The following is an 18105-nucleotide window of genomic DNA, read 5'->3' as shown; positions in this document are numbered from 1 at the left end:
TAATTGCAATAATTACATTGTTCCTTGTGATTGATCTATTTTTATTCAAAATAAATTTTTAATTTAAAAATTAGTTTTCTTGTTAAAGATTCAATATTATTGGTGACATAAAATAAGACAGGTTAGTAGTAAGAGGAAAGCAAGTTAGGTGTTAAGTTACTCGAGCGCGGACGTTGGAGAGATACGTGTGTCCGACCACAACTACGTTCTACTACTGAACCGCAGGCTGTCTCTCAGGTGTCAGGGGAATGAGCGAGGCTATGGGTCAGAAGCGGTTTGCTTCCCACAAAGCGATACCATATTATTATTTATTTCAACTCAAATACATAAAACTAAATTATACGCTTTTAAAATTTTAATCGAAAGCAAGTAGCTGTGCAAGAATCACTTAAAGCATTTTAATCATAACAGTATTACTAGAAATTTACGTAATGATATTAGTAGTACCTGTCAATGTGAGTATTATTACTAACTTCAATAATCATAAATTCAAAAAATAATAATAAATAATAAACAAGTACCTATGGTGTTTCTCTATAAATTTATTTACTTAAAAATAAAATTCGTTAACAACAATAAGTATTTAGTTACACAGATGTACAATTTTAGAATTTCTTCACGGGCCAAAATGTTAGTCTGGCAAATTATTTTTTAAGAGAAATTTCCAGTTTTAGTTATAAGCTCATTCTTCTCCATTGAAAAATCTACTACTAAACTTTTGTTTAAGAATTCATATACTTTTTTTTATTAGGTTGAAAATTCAATTATTTTCATGAGAATTCAACAATGTTGTTCAAAGTCATTATTTTGGTTACACATTCAACTGCTTTGTTGTAAATTCTTTATTTTGGCTTCAATATTTAACAATTTGTACAAAACTTATCTTTTTTTTTGTTAAAAATACAACCGTTTGATTGAAAAATCATGTATTTTATTAAAATTTCGACTTTTTGATAAAAAATTATCCTCTAGGTTAAAAATTAAAATGTTTCAATGTTGCAAATTTTAATGTTTGGTAAAAACGTATGTATTTTGTTAAAAAGAATTTTTTGTAGTAGAATATACTGATTTTTTATTTGAAAATACAACCGTTTTTTTCAATTATTTTCTTTGCTGAGATTTCACATGGTTACCTTAAAAATTCAACTTATTAAATAGAAGTTGAACAATTTTGTAACAAGTTCACTTTTTTGGTTTAGAATACATTTTTTACCTAAAAATTAAACTAGTTAGTTAAAAATTTAACTGTTTCTTATAGATTGACATTTTTATTAAGCATACAAATACCTTTCGGAATAATCATATTTTCCTATTAACAATTAAAAAATTTTTGTAGAAAATTAAACTGTTCCGAAAAAAATTAATTTTTGATATTGTATAATTATTTGTTTAGCTTAAAACTTAACTATTCCACCTTGAGTTAAAAATTTTTATCTCGGTACAAAAATCCAACTATATGATTAAAAATGTATACAGTTTGTTTACAGATCGTCTTTTCAGTAAAAAATTCTTTTTCTTGTATAGTAATTTTACTGATTAGCTAAAAATGCTAACCTTTTTCGTGAAAAACTCTTTTCTTGGATTAACAAACGATTTTTTTCTAATTGAATGAAAAATCTTTCTTAGTTAAATAATTAACTCTTGTTAAAATCTTGTATGTTTTTGTAGCAATCTCATCTTTTCGACTTGAAATACAACTCTTTTTTTTTAAATGAACCTTTTTTTATTGCTATATTTAACTATTTTGTGAAAATTCTTATTTTTTCGTTTAATTCTACAGTGTTTAATTTTAAATTGCACAAATTTTTCGTTTAAAATGTAAACTATTACATTTTATGTTGAGAAATCGAATTTTTAGGTTGAAAAGTGAAATCGCTCATTAAAACCGGGACTGCTTTCTTAAAAATTAATTTTTTGTGTTGAATATACACCATTTTAAGTGAAAATGTATCTTCATGGGTAAAATTGCTTGGTAGAAAATTGATCTACTTTAAAGAAAATTAAGGCTTTTTCAAAACTCAATAATTTTAACAGAAGATTTAACTACTTGATGAAAAATTTAACTCAACTCTACCGTGTGGTTAAAAATGTATGCAATATATTGAAAATTTGTTCTCTTTCAGTAAAAATTTATCTTTTTGTTTAAGAATTAAATTATTCGGTTGAAAATCCTACTTCATGTAGAAAGCTTTTTGGCAGAAAAATGTAGCCTTTTGGAGTAAATATATTTTTCCTCTTTTAAATAAAATATCGTTTTAATTAAAAAATTCTACTGTTCGGTTGAGAATCAAAGTACTTTATTGAAAATCCTTACTTTTTTTAAATTAATTTTTTTAACTTAATATTATATTTGGTTAAAAATTTAACTTTTTGGTTTAAAATAAATCCTCTTATGTTAAACATGTATTTTCTTTAGTTCAAAGATTCAACTATTTGGTGGAAAATTGGTATAATTTATTGAAAAGTTAATCTTTTTTGGTATAAAATTATTCTTGTTGGTTGTAAATTTAATTATTTGTTGAAAAATTCCACTATGTGGTTACACAATTATGTATTTTGTTAAAATTGATCTTTTTTATGTAAAATTGATATTCTTGATAAAATATTCACATTTTTGAGTAGAAAATTAATCTTTTTCGTTAAAAATTAAATTATTAGTTTGAAAATGGAACTTTTCTACAGAAAAATTCTTTTTGGCGTACAAATTAAAATTTTTTGATTGAAAATACTTTTTTATTTATTAAATAAAATAATATTTTTTCAATTAAAAATTCACCTGTTTTGTTGAAAATGAATCTGTTTCGATTGAGATATTTAACTATTTTGTAGAAACTTCTATTTTTAATAAATCGACAGTTTTTTATATAGAATTAAACAACCCACTCGGTTCAAATTTAAATTATTATACTTTTTGTTAAATTACTGTTTGGTTGAAAATTTAACTGATAGGTTAACAGTTAAATTTTTGGTAAAAAATGAAGTCAAATAGAAAATTAATATTTTCAGCCCACAAATTTAACAGTACTCTAGATAATCTAACATCTTGATTGAAAGTTGAATTACGTAACTTTAAACTTTTTTGGGGGTAAAAATTTATTTTTTTTATCTGAAAATTTTCCTATGAGCTTGAAAATTTATCTGTTTGGTTAAATTCTCAACTGTTTGGTGACGACCGAACTATTTCGTGTTAAAAATTATTTTTTTTAGTTTAAAAATTCAACTCCTTAGTGGAAATTTTATATAATTTATTGAAAAGTTAATAATTTTTGGCGAAATACTAATTTTCTTTATTGAAAATTTATTTATATGGCTCGCATCGCTGAATTTAAATTGACCATTAATTTTGCAAAATGAATTTGTTCAAATAATTTATTTAAAATAATTATTCCAAATTAAGGTTTTTTGCGAAATTTATACCAGAATTGAATGCTACGGAGGAAAAATTCGCCTGATATAGTAGTTTCAATTATAAAAATATATATTGTTTCAAAAAAACTAATAAATAATTAATTTTGCGATATGAATAAATCTTATGACGACCATAAGAATATGAACAAAAATACCGGTATGGCATATATTGACTAAAAAGTTTTTGAATGCAAAGAATTCAAATTTGTGATTATTTTTACCAAATTAATTTGTTTAAACAAATTTTTGCAAGATTGTGTTTTTTGTTCAAAATAAATACCGAAAACCGTTTCTACAAAAAAAAAATACGTCTGGAAAAGTAGTTTTACTATTGAAATATATTTTGTCATAAACCGACTATTAATAATAAAGGGAACATATTCTAAATTAGGTAGCAAAACTAATAGCAAATTTGAATTCTGAGTGTCAACTAATTTTGTAAAAATACCTAATTTTGCAATACTCTTTTTAACAAATTAATTTTTCCAAATTAATAGTAACTTTAAATTTTGCTTATCAATTTATTTTGCAAAAAACTGACGTTTGCAATAATTTGTTTAATCAAATTTTTTAAACAATGTAATTCTGCAAAACTAATGGAAAATTAAATTCAGCGATGCCTCGAACCCCTTAAACCATATTCAGTAGGGTAGCTCAAAAACGCTTTTTTGTATAGGGCAACGATTCCCCCATTTCATTCCAAATCCAAAAACAGAAATTCCCTATTTTTTTATTTTGACAGATAATGGTTTTGAATTAAAGTTTTCCATGTAAAGGCAAGGGGAAAATCACTTTTTTGAGTTTTTGCAATAATTCGTTAGGTTTTGAAAAAAATGTGACGGGAAAGTAAAGGGGTTTGTAGAGAATTATCCAATAAAGAATCTAATGTATCAGATGTATGGGTTTAACAACCCTAACACACCCCCACGAGAACCTGAAAACTACGCTTAAAACAAAAAATGTCAATTTTTCATGAAATCGACTTTTTGAACATTGTATTCTGCTCTTTTTTCAATAAAAATTATTGAGACTGATCTAGTGGAATATTTATTATCTTTGGTTAATTAACTTTTAATTATTCAAACAAATAGAATCTGTTGAAATAATTTTGTTTAAAATTGTTTCTTAATAAAAATTATCACTGTGGATCTAGTGGGAAAATTATAAATATTGGTTCATTAATTTTTAATGACAAATTCCATTTGTTTGAAAATTTTTTTTTATAATAATTTTCATCAAATTCTTTAATTAAACAACGTTAATAAATATTCCACTAGACTAATAGTAATAATTTTTAGGGGAAAAACGAATTTTCGAACAAAGATTATTTAAACAAATACAGTGTGTTTAAATAATCAAAAATTAATTAAACAATGATAATAAATATTCCACAAGACCAATAGTAATAATTTTAAATAGAAAAAGGATGAGAATACAGTATTCAAAAGGTTCATTTCATGAAGATTTGACCTTTTTAGTTTTAAGGTTAGTTTTCACGTACTCCTGGGGGTCTGTTAGGAGTGTCAAACCCATATGTCTGATACATGAAATTCTTCGCTCGATAGTTCACTACAGGCTCCCATACTATCATCTTACATTTTTCCCCTCTAGCATGCAAAAAAATTTTCCATGCATTTTTGGACCAACCTAATTTAAACTTTTAATTGTACCCTGGTCCAATTCCTTTGTCCTCGAAAAGGGTTAATATACTTTTTTAAGGCCTAAAAAAATGGTTTCCATCGATATGAATATGTTTCCAATTTTCCTTAGGCAGAACAATTTTTTAAATCTGAAAGAGGAGTCGCATTCAAAAAGGATAGTCACATACAAAAAAGGATTGAAATACAAGAAAGGACTCTCTTTAAAAGAACGGTGGAACCCAAAACCTGACTCGGAGGCGGACAAACATTAGCATGAAAGTAGGAAACTGGGTATGGAACTCTACTTACAACCAGCAAGGGGTAGCTTGGTTGAATTTCCGTATAAAAGACGTCCCAGAAACAGAGAGAACAGAGTTGAGGAAGAAGGAAAGAAAAATAGGAATAGACGTGTCTCAGAGAGAGAGAGAGAGAGAGAGAGAGAAGCACAAGTGGAGAGAAATGAGAGAATGGGGTCCAGGAACAGGACTGTAGGGGTTGAATTTTATTAAAATATTTAAGTAGCGAATTGCATTAGGGAAATAGCGACACTATTGTTCGCTGAAATATCATTACTACCATTCGTGAATCAACCTGCAGCTAAAGTTTTGGCTTCCCATCGACCCTCCCTCCTCTGACTTCACAGTTCTCGGGTCAGATACTCTTTGAAAATTTTCAGACTTGAGGACAAACAATGTCGTGCATTCTCCCAGCTTAAGTCGTTTTAACTCATTTTTGATGTGGCACTTTACGCTTTTTACGTTCCTACTAAAGAATTTAATTTTAGGGTTCAAATCATTTGGTGAGTGAATTTAATTCTAGAGGTATAGGGTCACAAAACCAATTGGGTCACCGATTTTTCACAAAAATACGGAAATAATAGGAAAATCATTTTTTTATTTTGAAATTGTTAAAGTATTAAACAAATAGTGTAACTTTTACTAAAGAAGATTTCAACAAGATACACAAATTCGGAACCAAGTAGATCAATTTCCAAACAACAAGATTGCTTTTCTTTAAAAAAAGATCGATTTTCAATAAATTACACAAATTTTGAACCAAATTGTTAAATATTGAAACGAAAAAATATCATTTTTTAGCACAAAACAAATGTTTCAATTTTTAACCAAATAGTTAAATTATTATTATGTTAAAAAAATGCGAAAAAAAAATTTTCCACTAATTTGTTTCATTTGTAACCAAACAATCGAAATTTGTATGAAAGTATAAAATTCTTAAGCCAAAACGATAACATTATAATGCAAATTTAAATTTAAAAAAGTTAATTTGCAACATAATAGTAGAAGTTTCAACCCTATAGTTAAATTTTCAATACAAATTGTTTATTTACAACCAAAGTTTGAATTTTTCAATAATCTAGCTTAATTTGAAACCGAAATTATGAATCTCTGACGAAGTAAGTTAATATTTCAAAAAATTGTTGTCAGCTTTTGACCTAAAAGGGTGAATTTTTGAGAAAAAATGTAACATTTGAGCCGAAAAATATGTGTAACATTGAAATAAAAAATAGTTAAGTGTAACAAAAAAAAAACAAGAATTTTTTACAGAATAGTAAAATGGATAGTTGCAGCATGCTTATTCAACAAATTATGTTTTTGAAGAAACAGACTAATTTTTTCAAACCGTAGAAGAATTTTTCAACAAGAGCTGAATTGTGAAGAAACAAAGATTTTGTTATCAAAAAGAAAAAAATTTAACTAAATTGTTAAACTCTTATGCCAAAAAAATAACTTTTTCTATTGAGCTAGATTTTTAACCAAGGAATTTTTTTTCTAGCCAAAAAGATTCATGATTACTAAAAAAGGAGAATTCTCAACGTGATATACAAATTTGTAATCAAATGGTTTAACTTCCAATCAATAAGATTGATTTTTTATAAAAAAAAGACAAATTTTAACAAAGTACATAAATGTGGAAACAAATCGTCAAATTATCAAACAAATTGTTAAATTTTAAAACTAAAAAATATGAATTTTTCGCACAAAGTGGTTTATTTCAAATCAAATAGTTGAAATTTAAACCAAACAATCAAATTATTAGTTAAATTAATTAATTTTTCACAAAGTAGTATAATTTTTAACCAAACAGACGAATTTCCCATTAAATTCTCAAATTCTTAAGCCAAAACGATGGCTTTTAGAATAGCAATTTATATTTAAAGAAAAAGTTAATTTGCAAAAAACAGTCCAATTTTACGCCCGATCGAAAAATTGTCAATACAAAAAAAATGTATTTGATTAAAAATGGTTGCATTTTCAGTCAAAAAAATACGTTTTTAAAGAAATAGACCAATTTTTTCTAACTGTAACAGAAATTTTGGAGAAGGGTTGAATTTTTAAGTAAAAAAGATTTTCTTATCATAAAAGAAAAAAAATATCATCCAAAATGTTAAACTTTTATTCCAAAGAGAAGAGCTTTCTCTAAAAAGTTAGATATTTAACCAATTTATTTAATTATTAGCCAAAAGGATTAATATTATACTAAAAAAGGAGAATTCTCAACGGATTATACAAATTTTTTATTAAATAGCTGAATTTACGATAAAACAGATTGACCTTGTAGCAAAAAAGATACATTTATAAAAATTGTTAAATTTCGAAACGAATTGTTCAATTTTCAATGAATGAGAATAATTTCTTATTAAAAAAATAGATTTTCAATAAATTACAAAAATTTCCACCAAATTATTAGATTCTGAAACTAAAAAATATGGATTTTCAGAAAAAATTAGTTTATTTTGTCACAAATGGTTGAATTTTCAAACACATAGTTAAATTATTAGTTAAAAAAAATGTGACCAAAAATTAATTCATGCCAAAGTAGTTTCATTTTTAACCCAACAGTTAAATTTTCCGTGAAAGTTTAAAATTCTTAAGCCAAAACAATGACTTTTCTATTAAAAATGTTACTTGAAGGTTTTGACTTGAAAGGTGAATTTTTAACAAAAATATAATCGTTCAGCCGAAAAAAGATGCAAGTTTGAAAAAAAAACAAGAATTTTCTACAGAATAGTTAAATCCTCAACAAGAACTAAAAAAGCTTTTTATAAAGAGTTAGATTTTTAATCAAATATTTTAATTTCTAACTTAGAATATTAATTTTTTACTAAAAAAGAAGAATTCTCAACGAAATAGACAAATGCTTAATCAAATGGTTAAGTTTGTAATCAAAAAGATTGATTTTGTAGCAAAAAAGATAAATTGCAAAAAAGCACACCAATTTGAAAACAAACATTTTTCCCGTAACTTTCGTCGTTTTTCCACACATTTTTTTTTATTTTATTTTTTTTGACATTATTTTTCACAATTAAAACAAAAAGTACGCATCCTATCAAGAAGTGATTCTCAACGAAATTGGAGATCTTTTTTGGGATAACCATTTTTGTTAATTCATCTTTTTTCGTATCCTACATACTTTGTCCACAAAATGGAATTTTTTATTTTCCATTATTTTTTGTGCAATCAAAATTTGAATTTTCGATTTTTGAAGAAAATCCAAAAATTGGTTATGATAATCTTGTAGAGCTTTCAAAAAAAAAAATCCGTACATAGAACTTTCAAATTCTGAAGAAAGTGCTCTCAAAAATTTTCAAAATGCGCTCACTTTTTGAATGTTTATCAAAAATGGCTGGTTCACGAACTTGTCCTTTCTTTTAGGATCTTAAAAAAGTGTGCTAAAGATGAATTTGAGTCGTTAATTTTTTCGAGAGTTATCGTGTTTACGGACGGACGGACAGACAGACAGACGCCATCGTGAAAACCTGATTTTCGGATTCAGGGGGTCTCGAAACGTGGAAATCCGTTAAAAAGTCTGTAGTTAAATTTTCAATGGAAAAATATCAATTCTCAACAAAAACTATTATATTTTATATTTTATCTAAGAAAAGATAGTTTCTTTACATATGAAAAAACAGATGAATTGGAAAAATATGAATTTTTAACAGAATAGTTTAATCTTCAACGAAAGCAAAAGTTATTTTATTCAAAATATTGTATTTTTAACAAAAACGATGACAATTCAAATTATTGAAGTTGTTACCAAATCGTTAGTAGTTGTAAAAAAAAGTTGGACATCAAGTTACTTCGAGCGCGTACGATGGGAACAGAGGTATGTCCGACAATAACTGAGGTTTACTACTTACATTTTGTTGTTGAACATTTAACTTTCTGTTTGAGCATTCCTCTTTTTGACTTGGAAATTCTACGGTTTGCTTAAAATTTTATCTCACTTTTGACTAAGAACACTGCTTTTATTTGAAATTTGGACATTTTAGTTAAAAATTTATCTTTTTTGGATAAATTCAGCTGCTTTCAATTTTAAATTTGAAAGATATATATTTTTTCTTAAGAATTTATCTCTTTGAGTTAAAAATTCACTTACTTGGCTAGACGTCGAAAAAATAAAAAAAAATTTTTATTATTTGTGATTCGTGTTTTTAGTTTATAACTAATACTTATGGTTAAAAATGTACCTATTTTGTGGAAAATTTGTCTCTTTGATTTAAAAATTCAACCAATCTCCAGGAAAATCATTTCCGCTGTTGGAAATTGGCCTTTTTTTACTGGAAAGTTCAACGATTTGGTTGAATTTTTTTTGTCTACATGAAAAATTCGTCTTTTTGGATAAACTTGGTTGTTCTTCGTACAAAGCCGAAATATTTATCAAATCACTTTCAATGTCGTAGTTCACACTTTAGATTTTTCTACAAAATTACTTTATTTTAGGATTTAAAAAATTTATTTTTTACAAAAATAGGGGAAAGGTGGAAAATAAATTTAATAAATAATAATTGTTGAATTTTCAACCTTACATTTTAATTTTTAAGTCAAAAGGAGAAGTTTTTTTAAACACATTTGATTTTTGAACAAAGGAGTTAAATTTTAATCAAGAAATACGATGTTCTTTACCAAAAATTGTGTGCAGTAGAAAAGATTAATTTTTGATTAGGTAATTAAATTTTTACAAAATACTTGAGTTTTCAAGCTAAACGTTTGAACGTTTTACAAAACAGTACACTTTTTAAAAAATAAGTTTTTTTTTTAAATTTGATTTTTCAACAAAAGAGTTAATTTTTAATCCAGAAAGTTGTATTTTTTACCAAAAAATGTATGCAACGGAATAGATGGATTTTCATTGAAATAATTAAATTTTCAACAAAATACTTAAGTTTTAAGTTGAATTTGAAACAAAGACGATTGAAATATTATATTCTTATATTATTTTCTCGGTTAAAAAATATCATTTCTTTAAAAAATACTTTAATTTTTAATAAAATAATTTCATTGTTTACAATATAGTTTAATTTTCAGCTCAGAAAAAGGAATTTAGGTCAAAAATGGTTGGATTTTTAATTTAAATAAATATAAATTTAGCAAAAAGCATTCGCATCTTCATCCAAAAATGTGTAATTTTATAGAAAATTAATTTTCTTTTCGAAGACACTTGACCCTCCACAAAAAATTTATAATTGGAAGCAAACAGCATGTAGTTAAGTTTCCCATAAAACAAGGCACATTTTTCAGAAAAAATGTGTATTTTTAACTCAAAAAAATTGAATTTTTAACAAGACACTTGATTTTCTTTCGAGGAAGATCCACTTTCAATCAAATAATTAAATTGAAAAAATTTAAGTATAAGCTTTGAAATAAAAAAAAATCATTAATTTTACATTAAAAACGACTAATTTTTTAAAATAAAATTTTTAACCAAAAATCTGATTTTTCCAACAGAAAAGGTAATTTTCAATTAAACATTTGAATTTTCTACATAATTATTGAAAATATTAAATTTTAAAAAAATGTTAATTTATAGCCAAATTTTTAAGTGGAAAAGATCAATTGTTAATTAAAAATGTAAATCTTTAACCAAAAATCGAATAGTTACATTTTTAGATAAGAATAATATTTCTTAACAAGAAAAATAACTTTAAAGATAATAAATTAACTCTCAAATGAATATAAGAATTTTAAACTAGTATGGAATAAGTTGAATTTGCACTTAAAAAAATTTATTTCAGACCGCAAAAAGAAACAAGAAGATGAATTTTCAACCAAAACAGATTACTTTTTTCACAAAATATTTGCATTTTCAACAAAAAAGATGAGTCTTATTATAAACAATTTTGTTAGGTTAAATTGTTTGTATCTCGCATAGTTTTGACGCAAGAAGGAATTTTTTTTGTTAATTACATTTTTCACGATTAAAACAAAACAAAGCTTCTTATAAGAAAAATTTTTTTGAACAATTTTGGATCATTTTGGATGCAAAAATTTGAATGTCTAACATTTTTTCTTACATGTGACTCGCATAGTTGCACCGCAAAATAATTAATTTTTACCCTCAATATCATTTTTCTTAATTAAAACAAAAATAACGCGTTTTAAAAAAAAAGTTCGAGGGAAATTTGCATATATTGTTGAGATTAATGATTTTTTTAAACATTTTATTGTACCTAGCATATTTTTACTGGAAAATGGAAAATAAAATGAAAATCATGTATTCTGATGGCCATTTTTTCTGTTTTAGGTGAGCAATACATATTCTTCTGATATCTCAGTACATCTTAGGTAAGTATAAATTAAAAATTGTGTCTTATCAAATAATTATTTTGAAGAAAATTTGTAGGTCTTCTTGAGCTAAAATTTTTTTCTATACATTTTTTCATATCTCGTATGTTTTCCGGAAAATGACTTTTTTAAGAGTTTAACAAAAACCGAACTTCAGAAAACAAATTAAATTAAACGAATTAAATCAAATTTTGCAACAGAATGAGGCAAAACGAAAATCAGTTTTCACAAAAAACGAATAACTTTTAATTGAAAATAGAATATAAACTTAAAATATGAACATTAATTTAATTTGATACAAAGAAAAACGGCTAAAATCAATTATAAATACTTAGTGAAATAAGTTTGAAAAAAGTGAAATTTGTTAATAACTTTAATTATTTACTGTTAAAGGTGGAAAATTTTATGATTTTTTCAGTAGCCGGAAATTAAAAAGGTATATTCGAAATTTAAAAAGCGATCAATCTAAAATTTCTTCATTTTTAAAAAAATTTCCAGTTCTCTAAACTATTGCTTAACAAGTATTAAAAGGAACCTTAATGTTCATTCAAACTCTAATTCTTTATTCTATAAATTAATTAAATTTTAATTTATTTATCTTACAGCTTACATTCTTTTCCCCGTTTCTCTTTTTTCCAAATGCGACTTGAATTAATGAAATTCCAATAAAATAATTAAACCATTGTTGGTTAAGAATTCATCTTTTTTCCTTATAAATTTTATGCATAGATTTCAAATTTATTTATGTTATTGCTAATTCTACTATTTTGTTAAAAAGTCATCTTTTCGGGTTGAAGATTGAAAATTCTTGTCTTGAAATTGCAACCATTTGATTTTTTTTCTATTGATTTGAAAAATCGTTTCTTTTTTAGAAGCTTTATCATTTTAGTTAAAAATTCATTTCTCGAGTTGAACATTTGACTATTAACCAAATTTTATTTGATTAAAAATGATTTTTTGTTAGTTAATTTTTTCAAATGAAATTTACCTATTTTTGTCTCATTTTTAGCTTGAAAATTCATAAGTAGAAATCTTCTAAATCTCTCGGAACTTTTAAATTCTTGGAGATTTAATAAAATCTTATAAATTTTGAGAAGCGCCTTGAAATTTTGTTAATCTCTTTAAATTCTTTGGAATCTGTTAACATTTGTCTGAATATTTTACATTCTGTAAATCCTTCAGAATAATCATAGATTCAATGAAATCCTTCGTTGAAAATTAATAAGTTATTGGTTAACGATTTAAAAATTTTGTTAAAAAAGTTTCTTTTTTCTCAATTTATTTCAAAGACTTGAATGATAAATTTAATTTTTGTTCAAAAATTAAACAATAATTTGAAATTTACAACTATTCTGATGAAAAGTTGTGGTTTTTTAAGTTAATTGTTTTATCTGAAAATGAAGCTCTCCATTTTCTATGGACATTTTTCTATAAGTTGAAAATTAAAATATTTGAACGAAAATCAATCCATTTGGATCAAAAATTAATTTTCTTTGTTGAAAATCGCTACGTTTGTTTGAGAGTTAAACTAATTAGTTAAAAATTCTTTCATATTTATAGCTAAACTCAACTGGATTAAAATTCTTCTTTTTTGACATAAATAAGATTTTAAAATAACAATTTAACAGAACATTATGTTTAAAAATTTATCTAATTCAGTTGAAAATTTAACTATATCGTTGAAAATTCATATTCCTTCTTCAAAGGTATAGCTTTCCTGTTAAAAATTATTATTTTCCGGTTTTAAAGTCAAATTTGTTTAAAAACCTTTTTAGCCCTAGTACATTTGATTAAAAAGTCAACTGTTTTATTTAATTCAACTGGTTGATAATGTTTCTTTGTGAAAAATTAGTTGTTTAAAACTGCAAATTGAATGGTTTAATTTTCATTTGAAAACTTATCCTTTTTAGTTGAGAATTCGAATGTTTGTTTGAAAATTCGTGTATTTTGTTAAAAATCGATGTTTTAGTATAAAATTATATTTCTTCGTTAAAAATTCATCATTGTAGGTCAAAATTTCAGCTATTCAGCAAGAAATGCAACTATTTTCTTCAATTTGATAATCTGTAATAATTTATTTCGACCGGGGTAGTACTAATAAGAATTGTGGTAGTTTTTTTGATTATGGAAAATAGTGAGCAATATAACATGTGTGATTAATAAAGAGAATCGTGAAAATTGAGCTTCTCCAAGTAAAAATTTTTCGAGAAAAGATAAATAATTTGTTAACGAAATTAAAATTTGTTTTGTACATAAGTTGTAAAGTAATTAAAACAACATTTTGTCTCACCCCGCTTGCACAAAAAACACAGCATTATAAATTAATTAATAAAAACAAGCACATTCTGAACGTCGGTTCGGTTGTGCCATTCTTGGGCGGAGTCTTCGCCTATTAATAATACAGAACGAACAATCATTCAAAATGTAGTTATTTTCATGAATTTATTTATAATGTTCTGTTCTTACTGCAAGCAAAGTCGGAAAATGTATTGTTTATAACTTTTTTCAACTCATGTACAAACTAATTTTTATTTAATAAAAATCATTATCTAATTGATTAATTTAATTTAATTCTTATTTAACTATGCCTATGCTGTTCAAAGAAAAACTATTGTTATACCCACTGCAGTATTCGCCTATGGATGATACATAACGAATGGACGTTTAAAATGTAGTTTTTCAGGAAAAGTGTCTGAAGAAGAGGTTTTTATTTGTATTATTTTATAACTTAAACATGAAATTAATTTTAATTTTATTAGTATTAAATAATTAATTTCATTTCATTCAACATTGTTCTACTTTAACTGGGTCAGTGTAATCCAGAGGCGAAATCTTCGCCTAGTAATAAGTCTTCGCCTATGGATCACACTGAACGAACGAACGTTCAAAATTTGGATGTTTACGCAAAGTCTGCGCTTTCCTTATGAAGTCTTCGCTTACGCAATGAAATATTCGCCTGTGGATGACACAGAACGAACGGAAGTTCAAAATTTTGTAATTTTTATAAATCAATTCATAGCACTCTGTTTACCCTGCAAAAGATGTCAGAAAAAATGTTTTGGTTATTTTAAAACTTATATACAAACTATTCTTGGTTTATTTAAAATTAATCACTTAATTTAATTCTGATTTAACTAGTTCTGTGCTTCTGTAGGCAAAGTCTTCGCCTACGCGAATAAGTATTCGCCTGTGGTTGACACGGAATGAACGAACTTTTATAATATGGTTGTTTAGGTGATGACTTCTCTTGCCTAATGAAGCCTTTGTCTAATGATGAAGTTTTCGCCTATGGATGACACGGAATGAACGGACGTTCAAAATTCAGTTGTTTGTATTAATTAATTCATTTGACTCTGTGTATCCTGCACGCGATGTCCGAAAACATATGTTAGATATTTTGAAACTTATATACAAACTAATTTGGGTTTGATAAAAATTAATTAATTTATTGAATTATTATTTATCTTGTTCTATGCTAACAGTACACGAAGTTTTCATCTACAAAATAAAGTAGTCGCCTGTCGATGACACAGAATGAATGAACGTTTGAAATGTGATTGTTTGGTAGAAGTCTTCGCTTGCCTTATGAAGTCTTCGCCTAAAAATGAAGTTTTCGCCTATGGATGACATAGAATGAACAGACGTTCCAAATTTGGTTGTTTTCAATAATTAATTTATTAGGCTCTTTTCACCCTTTGAGCGATGTCAGAAAAAATGTTTTTGGTATTTTAAAACTTATATATAAACTAATTTTTGTTTAATAAAAATAATGAATTAATTTAATTTTGATTCAGCTAGTTCTATGCAATCTGTAGACAAAATCTGCATCTACAATATGAAGTATCTGCCTGCGATGACACAAAACGAAGGGAGGTTTAGAATGTGATTGCCTAAGTGAAATCTTGACTTTTCTAATTAAGTCTTCGTCTAATAATGAACTTTTCGCCTCTGGATGACACAGAATGAACGGGAGTTGAAAAATTTTGTTTTTAATAATATATACATAACAATCTGTTCACCCTGCATAATATACCAGAACAAACGTTTTTGTTTATTTTAAAAATTATATACAAAAAAATTTTGGTTTAATTAAAATTAATTAATTAATTTAATTCTGATTCAGCTAGTTCTATGCAATCTGTAGTTAAAGCCTTTGTCTATGCAATGAACTATTCGCCTGTGGATGACACAGAACGAACGGACGTTCAAAATTTTGTATTTTTGATTCATTAATTCATAACACTCTTTTTATCGTGCAAAAAATGTCCGAAAAATGTTTTCGATATTTTAAAACTTATATACGAACTATAAGTCTGCATCTATAAAATGAATTATTCGCCTGCGGATGACACAGAATGAAGGGAGGTTCAGAATCTGATTTCTTAGGCGAATTCTGCTCTTGCCTAATCAAGTCTTTGCCTAATAATAAAGCTTTCTCCTGTGGATGACACAGAATTAACGAATGTTCAAAATTTGGTAGTTTTTTTTAATTCATACATAACACTCTGTTTATCCTGCAAAAGATGTCAGAAAAAATGTTTTTGATATTTTAAAACTTATATACAAAACATTCTTGGCTTATTTAAAATAAATCAATTAATTAAATTCTGATTTAACTAGTTGTGTGCTATCTGTAGGCAAAGTCTTTGTCTACCCAGTGAAGTATTCGCCTGTGGATTACACAGAACGAACGGACTTTCAGAAATTGGTATTTTTTATTAATTAATTCATAACACTCTGTTCATCCTGCAAAATATGCCAAAGAAAATGTTTTTGGTTATCTTAAAACTTATATACAAACAAATTTTGATTTAACTAAAATTAATTAATTACTTTAATTCTGATCCAGCTAGTTCTATGCAATCTGTAGGCAAAGTCTTTGTCTACGGAATGAAGTATTCGCCTGTGGATAACACAGAACGAAAGGATGCTCAAAATTTGTAGTTTTTATTAATTAATTCATAAAAAACTGTTTATCCTGCAAAAGTTGTCAGAAAACAATGTTTTGAATATATAAATATATATAAATAAATATATATATATATATATATATATACAATCTATTTTTGGTTTATTGGAAATTGATCAATTAATTAAATTTTGATTTAACTTGTTCTGTGCCATCGTTAAGCACAGTCGCCATCTACCCAATGAAGTATTCGCCTGTGGATGGCATAGAACAAACGGACGTTCAAAATGTGGCTGTTTAGTTGAAATATTCAATTGCCTAAGGAAGTCTCTGATTAATAATCAAGTTTTTTCCTATGGATGACAGAGAAAGAACTGACGTTCAAAATTCAATTGTTTTCAATAATTAATTCATAACACTCTGTTTATCCTGAAAACGATATCCGAACAAATGTTTTTGTTATTTCAAAGCTTATATAAAATCTAATTATGGTTTAATTAAAAGTAATTAATTTCTTATTTAAGTAAATTCTATGTTATTTGTGAGAAAGGCTGCATCTATCCACTGAAGTAATAGCATGTGGATGAATCAGAACGAGAGGACGTGCAAAATGTGGTTCTTTATGCGAATTCTGAATTTCCATTATGAAGACTAAGTCTGTGGATCACACATAACAAACAGTCGTGCAAATTTTTTTTTATTCATTTATAACGCTCCGCTTATTCAGCGACCGATGTCAGTAATTGTTTTTTCATTATTTTGATCTTGTTAAAAAATGAACGCTCTTCTGAATTGAAAAGTCGTGTTTTATATTAAATAGGTCGTCTTTCTTGTTTGAAAACTCGTCATCTCCCCAATGTTTTGTTTTTCCTCAATTAAATTATCAAAACGAACTGTGTCGTGCAGTTTCTAAAGAACAAGTTTAAATAGAAATAAAATCAGAACGCATGACAAAATACTAGCCTCTTTAGAACTAAGAAAGCACTTCCCATTCTAAGAAAGTTGCGAAAGTTTCATCAAGGGCTATAAGACGAAAACTTTATTTATTTAAGTTATGTTTCTCCATCTTCAGAAACAGCAATTCCCCCAGTTTTCTCGTAGCCAATTACAGGGAATTTGCAGTCGAATCGCTTCGTATTCTTTGAGAACGACACTGGCATTAATTCCATTTTCAAAGCCAGCACGTGGCCATTATCAGTGGAAACCTGCAAAACCTTTCAACCGTTGAGAGCCGGGAAAATTTAAAATTGAAATTCAATTAAAACATCAGCTGGCTCGCTTCTCGTTATCGCCTGAATTTTTCAAAGTGATTCAGTACTCAATTCAAAGTCTCGTTCACGTGTTAGCCATATTCCCTCGGCATTAATAAATGCAGAGGATACAAGTTTTCTAAAGACCTGAGAAACTTTTCCAGGAGCCTAAAGTTCTAGTAAAACGGGTTGCATTACGAGGCCTGTTTATTCCCTTGGGAGAAAAAGTTCATGGAATTAAGATGAAAAAAGTCGGTCGGAAATTATAATAAGGAGGTCATGACCGAGAATGGTTAAAGTTCGTAATCCTTAAT

General features: G+C 26.4%; 1 protein-coding gene across 1 annotated transcript in view; it reads left to right on the top strand.

Annotated features, from left to right (window-relative positions):
* LOC117180639 overlaps positions 1–16576 on the top strand; it is an 88595-nt gene extending 72019 nt beyond the window's left edge. The window contains exon 4 of the mRNA XM_033373128.1: positions 16482–16576. Coding sequence (XP_033229019.1) covers positions 16482–16576 — 95 coding nt within the window. The remainder of the gene's footprint in view (positions 1–16481) is intronic.
* Positions 16577–18105: the final 1529 nt, after the last annotated feature.

This window comes from Belonocnema kinseyi, chromosome 9, assembly GCF_010883055.1.
Source record: "Belonocnema kinseyi isolate 2016_QV_RU_SX_M_011 chromosome 9, B_treatae_v1, whole genome shotgun sequence".
NCBI lineage: Eukaryota > Metazoa > Arthropoda > Insecta > Hymenoptera > Cynipidae > Belonocnema > Belonocnema kinseyi.
Note: the sequence above shows the minus strand (reverse complement) of the source record. Positions and strands in the feature narration are given on the sequence as shown.